The sequence below is a fragment of the Anolis sagrei genome, chromosome 13, assembly GCF_037176765.1.
Source record: "Anolis sagrei isolate rAnoSag1 chromosome 13, rAnoSag1.mat, whole genome shotgun sequence".
Classification (NCBI taxonomy): domain Eukaryota; kingdom Metazoa; phylum Chordata; class Lepidosauria; order Squamata; family Dactyloidae; genus Anolis; species Anolis sagrei.
Genome location: NC_090033.1, coordinates 7,936,362 through 7,959,130, shown reverse-complemented (window position 1 = coordinate 7,959,130; position 22,769 = coordinate 7,936,362). Strand labels below are relative to the sequence as shown.

Sequence of the window (22,769 nt, the reverse complement as noted above, 5' to 3'; positions counted from 1 at the left end):
TGTGCCAAGTTTAGTCCAGATCCATCATTGTTTGATTCCACAGTGCTCTCTGGATGTAAGTGAACTACAACTCCCAAACTCAAGGTCAACGCCCACCAAACTCTTCTAGTGATTTCTGTTGTTTATGGGAGTCCTGTATGCCACGTTTGGTTCAATTCCATCGTTGGTGGAGTTCAGAATTCTCTGTACTATAAATCCCAGCAACTATGACTCCCAAATGAGAAAATCATTTTTTTGAGTGAAGGACATACGTTGGGTTCTTAGGTGTACGCTGTCCAAATTTGGTGTCAATTTGTACAATGGTTTTGGAGTTCTGTTAATCCCACAAACGAACATTACATTTTTATTTATATAGATTATTATACACTATTGTTATTTATATATTATATATTATTATATATTACTAAATATTATTACTTATAAATTACATATAATATATATATTATATATAAGGCTTTTAAACAGAGGCAGGATGACCATCTGTTGGGGGTGCTTTGAATGCAATTTTCCTGCTTCTTGGCAGAATGGGGTTGGGCTGGATGGCCCATGAGGTCTCTTCCAACTATGATTCTATATTATTATTATTATTATTATTATTATTATTATTATTATGTTTGGATTATTGTGTGTTTTCTGGGCTGTCCGGCCATGTTCCAGCAGCATTCTCTCCTGACGTTTTGCCCGCATCTATGGCAGGCATCCTCAGAGGTTGAGGGGTCCGTTGGAAACTAGGCAAGTGGGGTTTATATATCTGTGGAATGATGTCCAGGGTGGGAGAAAGAAGTCTTGTCTGTTTGAGGCAAGTGTGAATGTTTCCACTGGCCACCATCCTTAGCATTTAATGGCTTAGCAGTTTTCAAGGTCTGGCTTCTTACTGCCTGTGTATATATGAAATAATGGGATCCCGCAAGGTTCCATTCTATCCCCCATGCTTTTCAATATCTACATGAAACCGCTGGGTGAGGTTATCCGGAGTTTTGGAGTTGGGTGCCATCTGTACGCAGATGACACCCAACTCCACTACTCATTTCCACCGAATTCCAAGGAAGCCTCCCAGAACCTGAACCAGTGTCTGACCGCGGTAATGGACTGGATGAGGGCTAACAGGTTGAAGCTTAATCCAGACAAGACAGAGGTCCTCCTGGTCAGTCGTGGGGCCGACCGAGGTATTGGGTGGCAACCTGTGCTCGACGGGGTTACGCTCCCCCTGAAGGCGCAGGTCCATAGCTCGGGGATCCTCCTGGACTCAACGCTGTCGCTTGATGCTCAGATGTCGGCCTTTGCACAGCTCAAACTTGTGCGCCAGCTGCGACCATTCCTGAAGTCTGACTTGGCCAGGGTGGTCCATGCTGTGGTTACATCCAAACTGGACTACTGCAATGCGCTCTATGTGGGGCTGCCCTTGAAGACGGCCCGGAAGTTTGAACTAGTACAGCGGGCGGCAGCCAGGCTCCTTACTGGAGCAAAGTATAGGGAGCATGCAATACTCCTATTAAAACAGCTTCATTGGCTGTCAATAAGTTGCTGAGCCAAATTCAAGGTGCAAGTCATGACCTATAAAGCCCGTACCTTGGGAAGTCTGACTTGGCCACGGTAGTCCACGCTTTGGTTACATCCCGCTTAGATTACTGCAACGCTCTCTACATGGGGTTGCCTCTGAAGACTGCCCGGAAGCTGCAGCAAGTCCGACATGCAGGAGCCAGATTACTAACAGGTGCTGGGTACAGGGAGCACACCACTCTGCTGTTACACCAGCTCCATTGGCTGCCAATTAGCTTCCAAGCACAATTCAAAGTGCTGGTGTTAACCTATAAAGCCCTAAATGACTCCGGCCCTGTTTACCTCTCCGAACGTATTCTCCCTTACGAACCATCAAGATTATTAAGATCGTCTGGAGAGGCCCTGCTCTCGGTCCCACCGGCCGCACAGGCACGCCTGGTGGGGACGAGAGACAGGGCCTTCTCGGTGGTGGCCCCGCGACTCTGGAACTCTCTCCCACCGGACGTCAGAACCACCCCGTCTATCCTGACATTTAGGAAACGGGTGAAGACGTGGTTGTGGAGACAGGCTTTCGATGAATGAGACAACACCCTAGGATTTTGGATGGAAGATGATGTATATTTGATTTTAATATGACGACTGACCACCGTAGTTTTAAATATATTGTTAATTTAAATGTGTTACTGTAATTGTGAACTATGATATTTTACTGATTGTATGTGTTTTTATGGTTGGAAACCGGGCTGAGTCCCTCAATGAGGTGAGAAGGTCGGTATAGAAAACTTTGAAATAAATAAATAAATAAATAAAACGGTTCGGGTCATGCCTATATCCGCGATCTCATCTCCTTCTATGAACCAGCGCGAGCTCTAAGATCTTCTGGGGAGGCCCTCCTTTCGGTCCCACTATTGTCTCAAGCGCAGTTGGTGGGGACGAGAGAGAGGGCCTTCTCAGTGGTGGCCCCCTTTCTCTGGAACGCCGTTCCAAGGGAAATAAGACAGGCCCCATCCCTCCCCTCCTTTCATAAGACCTTGAAGACCTGGTGGTTTCAACAAGCCTTTGAAAATGACCAGTTCTAACTCAGCCCCACACATTGTCGAATACAGCCTTATTCTTCCTACCAATGACCCAGATTCTTTCCTCTAATCGGCCCCGGAATGAACAGCCACAGATAGATTTTTATGTGTCATATCATTGACTTAAAGCCTATTATAGTTGATATATTTATTATTTTGGATTATTATTATTATTATTATTATTATTATTATTATTATGCTATTTGATCCTATACCTAATATTATTATTGCCTGCCATAGCATTGAACTTAATTCCCGGGCCCCCTAGAATTTTTGGGTTTGCACAAATCTTGGCCCGGCCTTTTAAAAATTTTTAATTGCCTTGAACAGGCAGGATTACTTTTAATATGTGTGTGTTATGGCGACAATTTTTATGCTTATATTTTGTTCTGTTAATCTTATGGTTATGTTGTTTTTTACTTTGTATGTTTTGTGATGTTACCTGGGAACCGCTCTGAGTCCCCTCGGGGAGATGGAGCAGTATATAAATAAAGTATTATTATTATTATTATTATTATTATTATTATTATAGTAATACTAATCTATATAAATAAAAATGTCGTGTTCGTTTGTGGTATTAACATGACTCAAAAACCACTGGACGAATTGACACCAAATTTGGACACAAGACACCTAACAACCCAATGTATGTCCTTCACTCAAAAAAATGGATTTTGTCATTTGGGAGTTGTAGTTGCTGGGATTCATAGTTTACCTACAATCAAAGAGCATTCTGAACCCCACCAACGATGGAATTGAACCAAACTTGGCACACAGTTCTCCCATGACCAACAGAAAATACTGGAAGGGTTTGGTGGGCAGTGTCCTTTGGTTTTGGAGTTGTAGTTCACCTACATCCAGAGATCACTGTGCACTCAAACAATGGTGGATCTGGACCAAATTCTATACAAATACTCAATATGCTCAAATGTGGAGTTTGGGGAAAATAGAATCTTGACATTTGGGAGTTGTAGTTGCTGGGATTTATAGTTCACTTACAATCACAGAGCATTCTGAACCCCACCAACGATAGAATTGGGCCAAGCCTCCCACACAGAACCCCCATATGGGCCACAGTAACGCGTGGCAGCGGACGGCTAGTAATATATAAGATTTCTCTCAGTTCCTGTTGTCTCAGCCCTATTCTTAACTAGGACTTGTTTGTGAATAACTCAGGGACTGCCAGTAGTAGTAGTAGTAGTAGTAGTAGTAGTAATAGTAGTAGTAGTAGTAGTATGATCCTACACTGAGGGGGAAGTTGGACTAGATGACTTCAAGGGGCCCCTCTCCAACTCCTTATCTATCCCAGAACAAGCCCCATTTCCGCCGCCGCTGCCACCCACCTACCTGGTGCCGCCCGAGGAGTATCTGCGCCAACTGCTTCCCAACTTCAGCGGAACGATGTAGGCAGACGCCCCAAGGATTATCAATCACGCTGGCCACTGTGAGTAGTGAAGCCGGCCAGGTCAGTGCTGTGACGATCCCTGGATTGAATGAAATTGTATGATTGGGGTCTGGCTAGGGCTTATTGAGTTCAGGCAAGGTTGAAGACACCATTCTAAAAATGGAGCCTGAAAACAGCATTATAGAGGAGGTGAAGAATGAGAATTCCAGAGAATGAGCGCTAATGAGAACTTTAGGTGTAAACAACACTTGTTTACACAGTCAAAGGCAATGTTGTTGTATGTCAACCTGTTCAGCCTGTGATTGTGTCTGATGCTCTTCTTAATGCTGATGTTCATGATGGGTTTTGCTTGGGCCCAAGTTAAGCTCAGACGAGAGGCCCGGGTTAAGCTCAGAGCAATGTCCACACCAGATATAAAAGCAATCCAAGACAGCATTTATCCAGACAGGAATCAACAAGATGCAAAGACAATCCAAAAGGCTAAAAAACTCCACAGGAACAAGACCCCTTGAACAGGATTTCCATGGCACATGAACTTGGTTTCCAAACGATGCCTGATCTAACAGGTTTCCCCTTGAGGCAAATCTTATATCCCAAAACTCAGAAATTGGTTTCACTTTCCCCCACATTTACCCCTTATTAGATGAAGCCTTTCAGAACGACGTAAACACTGAGTTTGCTGTCGATCCTGGCTAATCTCCAGCCGCCTATTCTTCAGCTCCCTACCTGGCTGCGCATTAACATTCCCAGGTGTCAGATTGTTTTCCAAACTCAAATCTTGAGAGCTCGCAGAAAGAGGGAGTGAACCATCATTGCTAGGCCCAGCAGGGATATTCTCATGAGAAACTGCCCTTTGCACTGGGGCCTCTCTGTCATTGTCTGCATGAAAATCATTGACTAAACCATCTCCATCTTGTACCTCAGCCTCGGCACCATCATTTCCCACATCATTTCCCACATCAGGATCCTGAAACACAAACACAGGCTGATTCCCAACAGCCAGATCCGTAAGGAATGAGGCATTTCAACACCTCCTTCCTTCCTTCCAAATGCCTGATCAACTGAATGAAGAAGGATGGTGAGTATGAATGAGAAAATGTATGTAAGTGAATGCTGAGTAAATTGAATCATTCCCTTTTTGTAGTTATTCTGAAACCCAGCAATGGAGTCAGGGGAGAGACCGAAGTCTGGCAATATGGTGACTTACCAACACGAAAGGCTTAGAGATGCTGAAAGAGACTCACCGGCCAAAACCGTGTACTTCAGGGCTTCCTGCGCCACCATGTTGACCAGGCCGTTCAGCAAGGAGTCCAGGGCATTGCCCAGCTCCATCAGGTACTTGGATTCCCAGGCTAAGCAATACTGCTCTTTGGACTGCAGCAAGGTGCTCCATGGAGCCGTAAAACTCCCTAAAGGTAGAAACATTCAGAAAAATCAATATCGAACAAGATTATCAGATCAGATATTTGGCTACTAAGTTGCTTCTGGATACAATTTACAACTTTGCAGCCGTGTCCGCTTCTTAATGACTCTGTTACGGAGTTTCCTTGGTGAGATTAACTCCAAAGGATATGATTTCTGAGGCTGAGATAGTGTGACTCGCCCAAGGGTTTTCCATGATGGAAACAGAGCCTGAATGTGTATCTGGTGGACTGGGTGGCCTTTGGAGTGCCTTCAAAACCTAGTGGAATATAGACTAGCGGGAGTCTAAGCAAAAGCTGGGTAGTCATCTGGGTAGTCATAATACACAGATAGATAGATTTTAACATAGATGGACGATGGGTAGATAGAGTTTAAAGACAGATAGATACAAGATAAATAGATAGATGGATACGTATATTAAGAAGTATTGATATATTACTGATGTGCTGTGGTAATAATATATTGTATACACATATAATATTGATAATAATATTATCATGTAATATAATAATAATAAAATCTAAGAATTATATTTTTATATTATATGTAATATTACTAATAATATTACAGTATAGTACAATATAGTAATACATAATACTAATATTGTGCTGTGCTATAATATAAAATATATAATATATAAATATATAAATATATTATATATAATATAATATATTTTATATAATATAATATAAAATATATTATATAATATATAATATATTTTATACACATATAATATTGATAATAATATCATCATGTAATGTAATAACAATAAAATCTAAGAATTATATTTTTATATTACATGTAATATTACTAATAATATTACAGTATAATAGTATAGTACAATATAGTAATACATAATACTAATATTGTGCTGTGCTAATAATATAATATATTTTATACACATAATATTGATAATAATATTATCATGTAATACAATAAAAATAAAATATAAGAATTATAATTTTTATATTACATGTGATATTACTAATAATATTACAGTATAGTGGTATAGTACAATATAGGAATACATAATACTAATATTTTGCTGTGTCAATAATATAATATATTGTATACACATATAATATTGATAATATTGTCATGTAAAACAATATAATAATAGTAAAATACAATAATTATATTTTATATTACATGTAATATTACTAATAACATTACAGTATAATAACACAGTACAATATAGTAATACATAATACTATTATTGTGCTGTGCTAATAATATAATATATTGTATACACATATAATATTGATAATAATATTATCATGTAATATAATAATAATAAAATCTAAGAATTATATTTTTATGTTACATGTAATATTACTAATAATATTACAGAATAGTGGTATAGTACAATATAGTAATACATAATACTAATATTGCGCTGCGCTAATAATATAATATATTGTATACACATATAATATTGATATGAACGAATGAACAACAATATTAATAATATTATAATGTAATACAATATAATACTAATAATAATACAATATAATAATTATATATTTCATATTACATGTAATATTACTAATAATATTACAGTATACTGGTGTAGTACAATATGGGAATGTATGTTACTAATATTGTGCTATGCTTATAATATAATATATTGTATTTACATATAACATGTAAGCAGCTCTGGGTCCCCTTCGGGGTGAAAAGGGCAGCATATAAATGTCGTTAATTAATTAATTAAGAAATTAAGAAATATTTCACAGTCTAACTTCTCAAGGGGAAGATATGCCATCGATTGAAAAGATCTTATGTTTCTGACCGTATTTTCCGGTAGAAAGCCAGCCGGTGATGGCAATGCAGATGTGGAGCTGCCTGCCTTCCGTCAAGGGAAGGAACTCGAACTCCTCGATGGCTCCCACTCGTTTCTTCATCTTGTACCCTAAATGTCATAGGGAACCATGGCAGTTACAGCCGTATCCAACTGCATTCATTCAATGGTGTGTGGGGAGGGGGGGGGGTCCAGGCATGGCCTTACCGGTGAGTCCGGCTCCAGCGGCTCCAAAGAGCGAGGCCATGACGGCGATCCCGGCCGCCGAACCCAAGGCTGCGGCGCCTGCGCTTCCAATGACGGTGGCCGCTCCGGCGGCTACTAGAGGGGCAGCCAGGCCCCCCGTCAGACCTTGGGAAAGACATTTCAGAACGGCTTAAATTACATCACATACATGACCAAGCAAGAAGAATCATGGAAACAGGGGAGAACCATATAGAGTCCTTTGCGTCAAAGAGACTCCCAAAGGCCATCTAGCCTGACTCCCCTTTCCCCACTCAATGCAGGCTCTCGTCGATAGGTCTCTCCTCTATGAATTTGTAAGGCCTCCACTTTATTTATTTATTCACCCCACTTATCTCCCGTCCTTCACAAGCCCAAAGGGGACGCAGGGCAGCCTTTCAAAAGCCATACATACAATACATTGGTAAATAAACACAATCAATTAAAACAGCTGTTCTCAACCTGGGGGTTGCGACCCCCAGGGGGGTCACTTGGCCATTTTGTAGGGGTCGTGAGGCCGCCTGCGTTGGCCCCACCCCAAGGGCACAGCCAGGTGAGGGCTCCTTCGTGCCATGTTGGAGGGGTCACGAGGCCGCCTCCGTTGGCCCCAACGGTCAAGTAATCTGTAGTGCCGGGTAGGTAATTTCAGCTAGGTAATCCGCCCTATTCATTAATACTAAGGCTCCTCCCTTGTCTGCAGGTTTCCAGATATAATTTTTCAAATTAGATAATTTGAACTTTACTAGAAAAAGATAAGAAGGCAGAGCCAATTACCTGAGGAAGCATCGAAACCGGCCTGTACCCGGGAAACCAGTCGTACTCACCCGGCACTACAGATTACTTGACCGTTTTGACATCTAGGAACTACAACTATTATAAAGGACTGAAACTATAATTTTGTGGCAAAGGACTTACCCAAGAGTAAATCCATGTCAACTTCACTTGCATGAAGATTTGAACATTTATATGTGCATTTATTTGTTTGTTGACTCCATGAAGACTTAAGAACAGATTCAAGACGGCAATAAGACTGTTTTTGAACTTTGGTTGTATTACAGAACCTATACTACTACTACTGTACTGCTAGAATAAGTGTTACCTATATGTACAACTTTATGTTAAGTATGCATTATTAACCTAGTTGGAAGCCTTAGTTATACTTGAGAATCTTAGGAAGTTTGGAGTAAAATTATGTGAGTTTTACTACTTAATATGTTATGAGTATACTTTGTGAAAAGTGGATAAATAGAATACCTATATGAGAAGTATTACACTACTCTATACCATACACCCTCTTTCCTGTCCACCCACAGGTTGAGAACCACTGATCCAGAATATATTCCATGGCCAGTCCGAGTCCGGGCAACATCTTGATGCCAGAGCCATACAACATGGGCAATTCAAGCTGGTGGACATAATTCCACAGGGATTTATACAATCCACTTGCCTCATTTCCAACAGACCTCTATGCAGACACCCTCACCAACTGACTTTGCAGCTGCAAGCCTATTCAATGCTCATCAAGCTTGCCAATGGCAACATTCCCACATGCCTCCAACAGACCAGAGTTCTTTCTTCCACCCTGGACATTATTCCACAGGGATATATATCAACCCCACTTGCCCAGTTTCCAACAGACTTCACAACCTCTGAAGATGCCTGACATAGATGCGAAATGTCAGGAGAGAATGCTTCCGGAACATGGCCAGGCAGCCTGGAAAACTCTCAGCAACCCAAACATAATAACAATAACAATAATAATAATTAACTTATAGCACCCCAATAATAATAATAATAATAATAATAGAATTGCATGAGGGACCTTGCAAATTCTTAAGAGACACCAGATGCATGCTTCCCTATCAGCACCAATAGGAAGGGCAGACTCACCAATCACAGTCCCGCCTCCAACTGTTGCCAAGCCAATCAGAAGGTAGCGTTTCAGCCTCTTCCTCTTTTCTTTTTTCTTCCTGGATGCCTCGGCCGTTCTGAGAGGGTTGTTGTTGTTATTTGCATTGTTGTTATTATTATTATGAGTTATTTTTTCTCTCACGTGGCAAAGATAACCATCAACTAAAGTAGAAAGCCCAATGCACTATCCCTCCCTCAGCAAGAAGAATATAATATTGTTGCTCTATCCCTCCCTCAGCAAAAAGAATATTATATTGCTCTATTCCTCCCTCAGCAAGAATATAATATCATTGCTCTATCCCTCCCTCAGCAAGAAAAATATAATATTGTTGCTCTATCCCTCCCTCAGCAAGAAGAATATAATATTGTTACTCTACCCCTCCCTCAGCAAGAAGAATATAATATTGCTCTATTCCTCCCTCAGCAAGAAGAATATAATATCGTTGCTCTATCCCTCCCTCAGCAAGAAGAATATAATATCGTTGCTCTAGCCCTCCCTCAGCAAGAAGAACATAATATTATTGCTCTATTCCTCCCTCAGCAAGAAGAATATATTGTTGCTCTGCCCCTCCCTCAGCAAGAAGAATATAATATCGTTACTCTAGCCCTCCCTCAGCAAGAAGAATATAATATTGTTGCTCTATTCCTCCCTCAGCAAGAAGAATATAATATCGTTGCTCTGCCCCTCCCTCAGCAAGAAGAATATAATATCCTTGCTCTATCTCTCCCTCAGCAAGAAGAATATAATATTGTTGCTCTGCCCCTCCCTCAGCAAGAAGAATATAATATCCTTGCTCTATCTCTCCCTCAGCAAGAAGAATATAATATTGTTGCTCTGCCCCTCCCTCAGCAAGAATATAATATCATTGCTCTATTTCTCCCTCAGCAAGAAGAATATAATATCGTTGCTCTATCCCTCCCTCAGCAAGAAGAATATAATATTGTTGCTCTATCCCTCCCTCAGCAAGAAGAATATAATATCGTTGCTCTGCCCCTCCCTCAGCAAGAAGAATATAATATCCTTGCTCTAGCCCTCCCTCAGCAAGAATATCATTGCTCTGCCCCTCCCTCAGCAAGAAGAATATAATATCGTTGCTCTAGCCCTCCCTCAGCAAGAATATAATATCGTTGCTCTGCCACTCCCTCGGCAAGAAGAATATAATATGTTGCTCTATCTCTCCCTCAGCAAGAATATAATATCGTTGCTCTGCCCCTCCCTCAGCAAGAAGAATATAATATTGTTGCTCTGCCCCTCCCTCAGCAAGAAGAATATAATATTGTTGCTCTGCCCCTCCCTCAGTGAGAAGAATATAATATTGTTGCTCTGCCCCTCCCTCAGTGAGAAGAATATAATATCGTTGCTCTGCCCCTCCCTCAGCGAGAAGAATATAATATTGTTGCTCTATCCCTCCCTCAGCGAGAAGAATATAATATCGTTGCTCTGCCCCTCCCTCAGCAAGAATAATATAATATCGTTGCTCTGCCCCTCCCTCAGCGAGAAGAATATAATATTGTTGCTCTATCCCTCCCTCAGCAAGAAGAATATAATATTGTTGCTCTAGCCCTCCCTCAGCAAGAAGAATATAATATTATTGCTCTGCTACTCCCTCAGGAAGAAGAATATATTTCAAAACAAGGTATGGGACAACACTAAAAATGGACCAGACTCATAAGCAGAAATCACCTATGAAATTGTTTAAAGCAATTTGCTCTACTCACCCTCAATATAGCCATTCCCATATGTTTGGCAGCTTGTATAGTGGAAAAAAGCAAATTTTAAAAACATTTCCAGCAAATATTGGGAGCAAAATACGGATTGGATGAACAGAAAGTATATAAGGAATCCATAGGGATGACACAGGAGCCACAGTTAAAGGATCTGTTATCCGGAAAGTACACAATTTAGCGCTTGTTTTGCACAGGTTTCACATTCATGAAAACATAAACATCTATTCTCCACTTACTCCGATTCCTCCTCCTGTTCTTCGTTCAGACATTCGAGGAGACATTCCTCACAGGCCTCCATTTCCACTAAAGGAATCTTTAAAAGCCAAGTGACATGTGAAAGGAGGACGCGGGTTCGGGCATCATAGTGACCTGAAAAACAAAGCCTTTCATTACTATTATTGTTGTTGTTGTTCTTAAAGGAAAGGCCTACAGAGGAGCTGCTATAACTGAAACAGAATACAAAACAAGAACATGGGGGGGGGGGAAACCTCCCCAGATACTTAAAACCAAGACCAAGGCTTGAAACCTGAACCAGAGAACTCAGGCCTAGCTGAGGGAGAGAGAGACTATTACTTTATTTAATAAAAAACCTCTTTAATACTGATTCAGTTTCTTCTTTTATATTAGCTGGGACTTTCTGTGTTCTGTTTAACCTTTGTACAGGCATTGAGACACACTTCTGTATAACGAAGTAACACAGTTTATTTATAACTTCTGGCTCCAACGCTTGAGGTTACATTTATATTTTGTTGCAATCTTGAGGCTTACAGTCAGTATAATATACTTGGTTTACTTTTCTGAAATAGACTTTCAATGTTTCACATTCACAAACATGATACTTGCTTCACATAGTCTTGACTGAAATTATATTCTGACTAAAGCACCACTGGCTTTCTTTATGTTCCTAAAACTTGAGCTCTATTTAACTAACTGCTTCTATATATATCAGAAGTCTTTAACATATCTTCATAACTGCTTCTTTCTAACAGGAGTTCCTAACTCTTTTCTCTCACAGAAGTTCCTAACTGTCTCTCACAAACAGGAATTCCTACTCTTCTCACAAACAGCAAAATACTAACTCACTCTTTTGACTCTCTAACTGCCTATTTTAAAACTTTGGCTCCGCCCCTTTGGAATGTTCAGGTCTTCTCTTCCCAACTGTCATTTTGGCCTAGCAATCTTTTCAAATCCTGGGCCTACGCTAATTTGCATATGACCAATCAGCTTCCATATGCAAATGAATCCTATCTCTGCTGTTGCTACCCTGTCTGTGCCTATTCTACCCTATCTGCCACATGTAAACATAGAGCTATACACCAAAAATTTAACATAGAGTAGCAATTTCGCTACACTGCTAACTTGAACGCCACGTTGCCTGAACTGAACTCAAGAGTGTCTGTTAGCTCTTAATAAACAGACATGAAATCATTACGTCTGCCATGGAATTTCTGCTTCCCACGAAGCCGTGTAAATCTAAGAAGCTGGCTATCTGCTCTAATCTTCAAGCATGCTTCCTTCATAGGTCTGTATCACCAAGCACTTTTCTGTGAAAGTTTCCTGTCAATTTGTCTTCACTTAACCCTTATCTAGGGAGGGTGATTCCAACTCCTGTGACTGACCTTGAGGCTCTGAGGCTAAAACCCTTAGAACCCATTAAAACCTATTCATATTGTTATTATTTATTAATATAACTTACCATCCTTCAAGGAAAAGGAGACAAGGTCCTAGAAAAAAAAGAGACATTTAGAGGAAGACCATTAAGAGTGTGTGGATATAATATAGTCCAAAAAAAGGATCTTTTCTAAGTATTGTTAGCCTAGGATGGTGAACCTATATTAGCTGTACAAAAGCTCTCTAAAGTGCTGGATTCGAATCCTATCTTAATGGAGTCAAAGGCACAGAGATGCCTCACCTGCGTGATGACCCCAGGGCTATCCTTCACAAGGGGCTCCTTCAAAAGGATCTGGGCAAAGGTCTCCGTCCCTTCGGCTCCCAAACCACCAGCAAAGGCCAACATGGCAGGCAAAACAGCCTCTGAGAGGTCCAGCCATTGCACCAGGCTTTCGATGACTCCCGTTCTGTAAGAGCTTTGGAAAGAGGGGAGAACGCATTGGAGGAAGCCACATCATCTCCTTCTCCTGCCTTCAATAATAATAATAATAATAATAATAATAATAATAATAATAATGGGTTGTTGTTTTCGCCCATGCTCCAGCATTATTTTCAATTTTAATTCTATATTTGGCCTTCCCACAGTTTTAATTGTGTGCTGTCTTATTGTTAATGTTGTATATCTTATTGTCCATGTTTTTTATTTTAATTGCGTGCATTGTTGTATTTGGGCTCGGCCGCACCGAGTCCCTTGGGGAGATGGTAGCGGGGTACAAATAAAGTGTTGTTATTATTATTATTATTATTATTATTGTAGGTTTTTTCAGGCTATATGACCATGTTCTAGAGCAGGGGTCCTCAAACTAAGGCCCGGGGGCTGGATACGGCCCTCCAAGGTCATTTACCCGGCCCTAGCTCAGGTCAACCTAAGTCTGAAATGACTTGAAAGCACACTACTACAACAACAACCCTATCTCATCAGCCAAAAGCAGGTCCACACTTCCCATTGAAATACTAATAAGTTTATATTTGTTAAATTTGTTCTTCATTTTAATTATTGTATTTTTTAAAGTGTTTTTTGCACTACAAATAAGATATGTGCAGTGTGCATAGGAATTCATTCATGTTTTTTTCAAATTATAATCTGGCCCTCCAACAGTTTGAGGGACTGTGACCTGGCCCTCTGTTTAAAAAGTTTGAGGACCCCTGTTCTAGAGGCATTCTCTCCTGACGTTTCGCCTGCATCTATGGCACACATCCTCAGAGGACTGCCCCAAGCACTAACAAGCCACACCAAACAACAGCCAGGCCATCGAATGCTAATCAAGGTGGTCAGTTGAAACATTCACACCTAGCTCCAGCAGACAAGAGTCCTTTGTCCCACCCTGGTCCTTCCACTGATATATAAACCCTTTTTCCTAGTTCCAACAGACCTCACTACCTTTGAGGATGCTCGTCATAGATGCAAGCAAAACGTCAGGAGAGAATGCCTCTAGAACAGTGTTTCTCAACCTGGGGGTTGGGACCCCTGTGGGGGCCGCAAGAGAGTGTTTGAGGGGCCGCCGAAGACCATCAGAAAACACAGTACTTTCTCTTGGTCATCTGGGTTACATGTGGAAAGTTAGGTTCAATTCTATTGTTGGGGTTCAGAATGATCTTTGATTGTAGGTGAACTATAAATCCCAGCAACTACAACTCCCAAATGCCAAGGTCTATTTCCCCCAAATGCCGCTAGTGTTCACATTTAGGCATATTGAGTATTTGTGCCATATTTGGTCCTGATCCATCATTGTTTGAGTCCACAGACGTAGATGAACTACAACTCCCAAACTCAAGATCCATGCCCACCAAACCCTGCTATTGTTTTCTGATGGCCATGGGAGTCCTAAGTGCCAAGACTGGTTCAGTTCCATCATTGGTGGAGATCGGAATGCTCTTTGATTGTAGGTGAACTATAAATCCCAGCAAGGACAACTCTCAAATGATAAAACCAGTCCCTCCCTCCAACCCCACTAGTATCCAAATTTGGGCATATTGGGTATTTGTGCCAAGTTTTGTCCAGTGAATGAAAATACATTCTGCATACTTACATGACGATTCATAACAGCAGCAAAATTACAGTTGTGAAGTAGCAACAAAAATAATATTATGGTTGGGTGTCACCACAACATGAGGAACTATATCAAGGGGTCGTGGCATTAGGAAGGTTGAGAACTACTGCTCTAGAACATGGGGAAAAACCTACAACAAACCTTCGACTATATATTATTATTATGTTTATGTATACCCCAGGTTTCTCTCCACAAGGAGAACATCCTACCCAGTTTCCCTTCCTTACCACACCTTTTTATCCAGTGCCATCTCTTCCTTTTGCTTTCTAACAGACCCATATTTCAAAATTATCATAAGTCAAATATAGACTTCCCTTGCCTTTAGATACATCTACAGCATGACCATGAACCATATTGTCAAGCTCTGGTTCACTCTGGTGATAGATATAAATTACAGCCATAGGTCATACTTTCAATCCCTGGTCCTTTTGGGCGAGAGCTCTAAATTATAGCCATAGGCCATGCTTCCATTCCCTGGTGCTCTTTGTTGGGAGAGCTAAATTATAGCCATGGACTATAATTTCACTTTGTTGACAGGCCTAAATTATAGCCAAAGGGACTAACAAGATGGGTTCTGTAGGTTTGTTCTTAAATTGAATTTGTTGTAAGTTGAAACAGGAACGATTTGTATGTGTAATTCCAGATATATATTATATATATATATGGAATAAGTGTGTGTATATGAGTGTGTGTATCTATCTATATCTATATCTATATAAATGCTCTGTGCATATTGAGTACCTTAAAAACAAAAGAACCAATGAACGAAATCACATCAAATTTGGCAACAAAATGTCTCACAACACAAGGAGTGACCATCACTCAAAAAATTATGATTTTGTCATTTGGGAGTTGTAGTTGCTGGGATTTATGGTTCACCTACAATCAAAGAGCATTCTGAACTCCATCAACGATGGAATTGAAGCAAACTTGGCACACTCCCATGACCAACAGAAAATACTGGAAGGGCTTGATGGGCATTGACCTTGAGTTTGGGATTTGTAGTTCACCTACATCCAGAAAGCACTGTGGACTCAAACAATGATGGATCTGGACCAAACTTTACACGAATACTCAATATGCCCAAATGTCAACACTGGTAGAGTTTGGGGGAAATAGAATCTTGACATTCGGGAGTTGTAGTTGCTGGGATTTATAGTTCACCTACAATCACAGAGCATTCTGAACTCCACCAACAATGGAATTGAACCAAATGTGGCACACAGGACTTCCATGACCAACAGAAAACACTAGAAAGGTTTGGTGGGCATTGCCCTTGAGTTTGGGAGTTGTAGTTCACCTATATCCAGAGAGCACTGTGGACTCAAACAATGATGGATCTGGACCAAACTTGGCACAAGCACTCAATACGCCCAAATATAAACACCGGTGGAGTTTGGGAAATAGACCTTGACATTTGGGAGTTGTATTCACTGGGATTCACAGTTCACCTACAATCAAAGAGCGTTCTGAACGCCACGAACAACAGAATCGGGGCAAACTTCCCACACAGAACCTCCATGACCAACAGAAAATACTTAAGGCCATCCAATCCAATTCCTTTCACCAGGGCAAGGAAATGTAATCAAAAGCCCTCCTGACAAAGAGCCATCCAGCCATAGATAGATAGATAGATAGATAGATAGATAGATATGATAGGTAGATAGATAGATATGATTCACACACACACAGATATAGTATCATAGATTTGAAAGGGACCCTTAAAGAAGGATAATGATATTTTGCATGTTCCAGGGTGGGCAAATCGGACACTCTCCACACCAACACTGACAAAGAAACAGCAAGAAATACTGTTTACCCACAAGCATAAAGAAATTACATATATTAGAAACCAACACTTTCCCATTATTTTATTTTCCAGATCAACAGACTGGGCCACAGCAATGTGTGGCAAGGGACAGCTAGTGTATATATATATATGTGTGTGTGGGTGTGTGTGGTGTGTGTGTGTGTGTGTGTTAGAGAGAGAGAGAGACTTGTTTATGTCCATTCATACAATTCCATTCAATCCACTCATCACAAGTATAACCACCCATCATCATTTCAAACCCTGGTCTGCTTATAGATAGATAGATATGATAGGTAGATAGATAGATATGATTCACATACACAGAGATATAGTATCATAGATTTGAAAGGGACCCTTAAAGAAGGATAATGATATTTTGCATGTTCCAGGGTGGGCAAATCGGACACTCTCCACACCAACACTGACAAAGAAACAGCAAGAAATACTGTTTACCCACAAGCATAAAGAAATTACATATATTAGAAACCAACACTTTCCCATTATTTTATTTTCCAGATCAACAGACTGGGCCACAGCAATGTGTGGCAAGGGACAGCTAGTGTATATATATATGTGTGTGTGTGTGTGTGGTGTGTGTGTGTGTGTGTGTGTGTGTGTTAGAGAGAGAGAGAGACTTGTTTATGTCCATTCATACAATTCCATTCAATCCACTCATCACAAGTATAACCACCCATCATCATTTCAAACCCTGGTCTGCTTTGTGGATAGATCCGATTCCTAGCCTGGGGATTCTGGGACCTAGAGTCCGCAAATATGGGACATTCATATTAAGCTCACCTTTCCTCTTCCTCCGGAAACAAAGCGGCCGAGGATACTGCGCATAGAGCCGCATAAGCGAACTTCCCCTGGTCACCCAACCGCCGGCCGACCAGTTCGGACACTTCCTCCTTTTCCGGTTGCTCTGTCCGGCTCCTCCAGGGCCGCCAACGCCGCGGACGATGAGCCGCCATTTTTACCCTCCTCTACAAAAGAGTGAAAGCATCCTCAACCCAGTCTGTCTTGACATCAAATCCAATGCCAAATATGTATGGTTATAACACTTTGAAAGGGATTGTTTCCTTTCATAGACACCACCAACCTCTTTCCCGGCCATAATTGGGCGGATTACATTGCTCTCAATGGCATGTTTTTAGGATCAGATCTTGCTATGGAAACTGAGCATTCGGTCCACAAACAAAAGGAGCCCAAAGTCAGCGGAAAAAGCAAAACAAAGCAGAATGATGACTCTATGCCTTGAATGGGCAACGAGGCAAATTATTATTATTATTATATTTATTTATACCCTACATTATCTCCCCAAAGGGGACTCAAAGCAGCTTGACATAAAAGCATTAGTATACAATTAAAAATATACAAACGTACAAACGTTAAAACAGAATTAAACACAAACAGCACTGAAAAATCACAGTTAACCTCCATCAAAATATATTCAAAGTTCAAAACCATAGTACCCACTGAAGAGAATACAATGCATATATTAAAAACACATCCATATATATATATATATATATATATATGCATCCTTGAAATGACTGGACAGACCTTGAAGGAGCTGGGGGTGGTGACGGCCGACAGGGAGCTCTGGCGTGGACTGGTCCATGAGGTCACGAGAGTCGGAGACAACTGAACGAATGAACAACAACAAATATATATATACATACATAGATACATACCCAGTTATATGGTCCCAAAGGTTAAGGCCATAGGTATGGATAAGAAAGGTTATTATTATTATTATTATTGCTCTTATATTTATACTCTATGTTCCTTTCTTAAATGAGACTCAAGCCAACGCATCTCCTCTCCTGGTTTTTTATTTAAGGTTCAAGGAAGCCTACTGTTGTTGCTATTACTATAATGTTTGCAAAAACAATCTGATTTCCAACCGTATTTTAACCACAAGTTGTGATTCTATGATGTAGAAACACAATTAAGAAACTTCAATTGTCACAGATACACAGCGGTCAACAAGGCAATGTACATATATAATGTTATGTGTGTGTGTGAGAGAGAGAGGGAGAGATAGGATATCATGGACAATCACTCGTGGCCGAGTATGTGTGTGTGTATATACATACACGTATATCTATACACATCTATCTATCTATTTGAATGTGATTTTCCTGCTTCTTGGTAGGGGGTTGGACTAGATGGCCCACGAGGTCTCTTCCAACTCTAGGACTCTATGATTCTATCTGTACACATAATAAAAGTTAAAGTGAAAATATGTATGTGTGTATGTGGCTGGGGTATCCACTTACACAGGCAAGCTCCTAATATAAAATAATAATAATATTAATAATAATAATTTGTTGTATATTTTATTTTTCCAATTATTGTTGTTTTGTTATTATTATTATTATTATTATTATTATGTTAATAATATTGTTGTATATTTTATTTTTCCGATTATTATTGTTATTATTATTATTGCTGTTAATAATAATATTGTTGTATATTTTATTCTCCAAATTATTGTTGTTATTATTGCTGTTAATAATAATATTGTTGAATATTTTATTTTCCCAATTATTATTGTTATGTCATCGATTCTGGAACATGGCCACGCAGCCCGAAAAACTTACAGCAACCTGTTATTGTTGTTGTTGTCATTATTATTATTATGTTAATAATATTGTTGTATATTTTATTTTCCCAATTATTATTGTTGTTATATTAATAATAATATTGTTGAATATTTTATTTTCCCAATTATTATTGTTATGCCATAAATTCTGGAACATGGCCACACTGCCCGAAAAACTTACAGCAACCTATTATTGTTGTTGTTGTTATGTTAATAATAATATTGCTGTATATTTTATTTTCCCAACTATTAATAATTTTGTGATATCTTTTATTTTACCAATTATATATATATTATATTTCTAATATATAATTGATTTTTCTAATATTTCTAATATAAAATAATAATAATCGTGTTGTGTATTTTATTTTCCCAACACATTGCAAACCTTACATTTCCAATTAAGAAAATTTCCACATTGTATATTTCATATATACATTTATTTTTTCCTATTATTATTATTAATTTTGTAGTATATTTTATTTTTCTAATTATTTTTCTATTATTAATAATAACTTTGTGGTATATTTTATTTTCCCAATATAATATAATATTTAATATTATATTAGATAATATATTAAATTATATTTAATATTATTTAATATAATATAATATTAAATTTCTAATTATTCCTATTATTTTTATTATTATTAATTTGGTAGTATATTTTATTTTTCTAATTATTTTTCTATTATTAATAATAACTTTGTGGTATATTTTCCCAATATTATATTATCTAATATAATTTAATATATATTATATAATATAATATAAAATTATATTAAATATTATTTAATATAATATAATATAGTATTAAATTTCTAATTATTCCTATTATTTTTATTATTATTAATTTGGTAGTATATTTTATTTTCCTAATTATTTTTCTATTATGAATAATAACTTTGTTGTATATTTTATTTTCCCAATATAATATAATATAATATTTAATATTATATTAGATAAAATATAAAATTATATTAAATATTATTTAATATAATATAATATAATATTAAATTTCTAACTATTCCTATTATTATTATTAATAATAATAATAATAATTTGGTAGTATATTTTATTTTTCTAATTATTTTTCTATTATGAATAACTTTGTGGTATATTTTATTTTCCCAATATTACATAATCTAATCTAATATTATATTATATTTAATATAATATAATATATTAAATTATATTAAATATTACTAAATATTATATTACTAATATTTCTAATATATAATATAATATTTATAATAATAATAATATTTAATATATTTAATATTATATTATATATTAATTATATTAAATATTATTTAATATAATATAATATTAAATTTCTAATATTTCTAATATATATTTATAATATATAACAATAATAATTTTGTAGTATTTCTTATTTTCCCACCACATTGCTTTACACTGACAGAATTCCAATTTAAAACTTTCCATTTCCAATGAAGGAAATTTCCACATTATATATTTCACGTGTATTTATTATTCCTTATTATTATTTATTGTGATTTAATCTTTCATGCCTCCCAATACATTGTCTGCCTTGACAGCGTCTCAGTTTAAGAAAAAACCTTAAAACGTCCCCACCTTCCCTTCCACCTGGCCGGCCTTCAGGGCTCACGCGAGTCTCAGGCTCCAAAAAGCCGCCTAGGCCTCTTCTGAGGTATTTGGAATTCTCGAAAGTGAGTTACGCCTGAACGTGGCGTAGGCGCCTCGAGGAGACAGCCAAGCTACGCAACGTCCGTAGCGAAGTGCGCACGCAAGCGTCAGGCTTCGAGGAAGCCGCGTAGCCCGCTTCTGAGGTACTGCTATTCTCGAAGGTGAGTTACGCTTAAAAGTGGCGTAGGCGCCTCGAGGGGAAGGCCAGGCTACGCAACGTCCGTAAGCGTCAAGCTTCGAGGAAGCCGCTTAGAACGCTTCTGAGGTACTGCTATTCTCGAAGGTGAGTTACGCTTAAAAGTGGCGCAGGTGCCTCGAGGGGAAGGCCAGGCTACGCAACGTCCGTAAGCGTCAAGCTTCGAGGAAGCAGCGTAGGCCTCTCCTGCGCCAGCGGGCGGGCGGAGCTATTCTCGAAAGCGAGTTACGCCCGGAAGTTGGCGCAGGCGCCGTGAAAAGAAGGCCGGGCTACGCAAAAAGGTCATCCAGTCTGATGACAGAACTGGAAGGGACCCCCAAAGGTCATCTAGTCTAATGTTAGAGATAGAAGGGACCCCCAAAGGTCATCTAGTCTGATGACAGAACTGGAAGAGACCCCCAAAGGTCATCTAGTCCAGTGATAGAGATAGAAGGGACCCCCCAAAGGTCATCTAGTCCAATCACAGAACTGGAAGGGACCCCCAAAGGTCATCTAGTTCAAGGATAGAGATAGAAGGGACCCCAAAGGTCATCTAGTCCAATGTTAGGGACCCCTAAAGATCATCTAGTCTGATGACAGAACTGGAAGGGACCCCCAAAGGTCATCTAGTCCAATGACAGTGATAGAAGAACCTCCAAAGATCATTTAGTCCCATCATAGGACTAGTACGGAACCCCAAAGCTTATCTAACCTGATCACAGGACTATAAAGGACCCCAAAAGGTCATCTAGTCCAATCACAGAAGAGGAAGGGAACCCCAAAGGTCATCTAGTCTGATGACAGAACTGGAAGGGACCCCCAAAGGTCATCTAGTCCAATGTTAGAGATAGAAGGGACCCCCAAAGGTTATCTAGTCCAATCACAGAACTGGAAGTGACCCCCAAAGGTTATGGGGGTCCCTTCTATCTCTAACATAGTTCAAGGATAGAGATAGAAGGGACCACCCAATGGTCATCTAATCCAATCATAGAATTGGGACCCCCAAAGGTCGTCTAGTCCAATGTTAGAGATAGAAAGGACCCCAAAGGTCATCTAGTCCAATTACGGAATTGGGACCCCCAAAGGTCATCTAATCCAATGTTAGAGATAGAAGGGACCTCCAAAGGTCATCTAGTTCAATGATAGAGATAGAAGGGACCCCCAAAGATCATCTAGTCCTATCACAGAACTGGAAGGAACCCCCAAAGGTCATCCAATGATAGAGATAGAAGGGACCTCCAAAGGTCATCTAGTCCAGTCATAGAACTGGAAGGGACCCTCAAAGGTCATCTAGTCCAATGATAAAGATAGAAGGGACCCCCAAAGGTCATGTAGTCCAATCATAGAACTGGGACCTCAAAGAAGGTCATCTAGTCCAATCATAGGACTGGGACCCCCAAAGGTCATCTAGTCCAGTCATAGGACTGGGACCCCCAAAGGTCATCTAGTCCAATCATAGGACTGGGACTCTCAAAGGTCATCTAGTCCAATCATAGAGAGAGAAGGACCCCCAAGGGTCATCTAGTCCAATAGATAAACTAGAAGGGACCCCCAAAAGTCATCTAGTCCGATCACAGTGCTGGAAGGGATCCCCAAAGGTCATCTAGTCCAAAGATAGTGATAGAGGGACCCCCAAAGGTCATCTAGTCCAATAGTAAAACTGGAAGGGATTCCCAAAAGTCATCTAGTCCACTCATAGAACTGGAAGGGACCCTCAA

At 39.3% G+C, this 22,769-nt stretch overlaps 1 protein-coding gene across 1 annotated transcript in view; it reads right to left on the bottom strand.

Moving 5' to 3' along the window:
* Nucleotides 1-21,128, bottom strand: part of TMCO4 (transmembrane and coiled-coil domains 4) — a 33,395-nt gene extending 12,267 nt beyond the window's left edge. Inside the window, exons 1-10 of the mRNA XM_060758825.2 lie at nt 20,805-21,128; nt 17,396-17,580; nt 12,978-13,152; nt 12,762-12,789; nt 11,302-11,434; nt 9,317-9,414; nt 7,412-7,555; nt 7,196-7,315; nt 5,226-5,390; nt 3,924-4,060 (exon numbers count right to left, since the gene is read on the bottom strand). Of these exons, the coding sequence (XP_060614808.2) occupies nt 3,924-4,060; nt 5,226-5,390; nt 7,196-7,315; nt 7,412-7,555; nt 9,317-9,414; nt 11,302-11,434; nt 12,762-12,789; nt 12,978-13,152; nt 17,396-17,568 (1,173 nt within the window). The 5' untranslated portion in view covers nt 17,569-17,580; nt 20,805-21,128. The remainder of the gene's footprint in view (nt 1-3,923; nt 4,061-5,225; nt 5,391-7,195; nt 7,316-7,411; nt 7,556-9,316; nt 9,415-11,301; nt 11,435-12,761; nt 12,790-12,977; nt 13,153-17,395; nt 17,581-20,804) is intronic.
* Between the last annotated feature and the right edge of the window lie 1,641 nt (nt 21,129-22,769).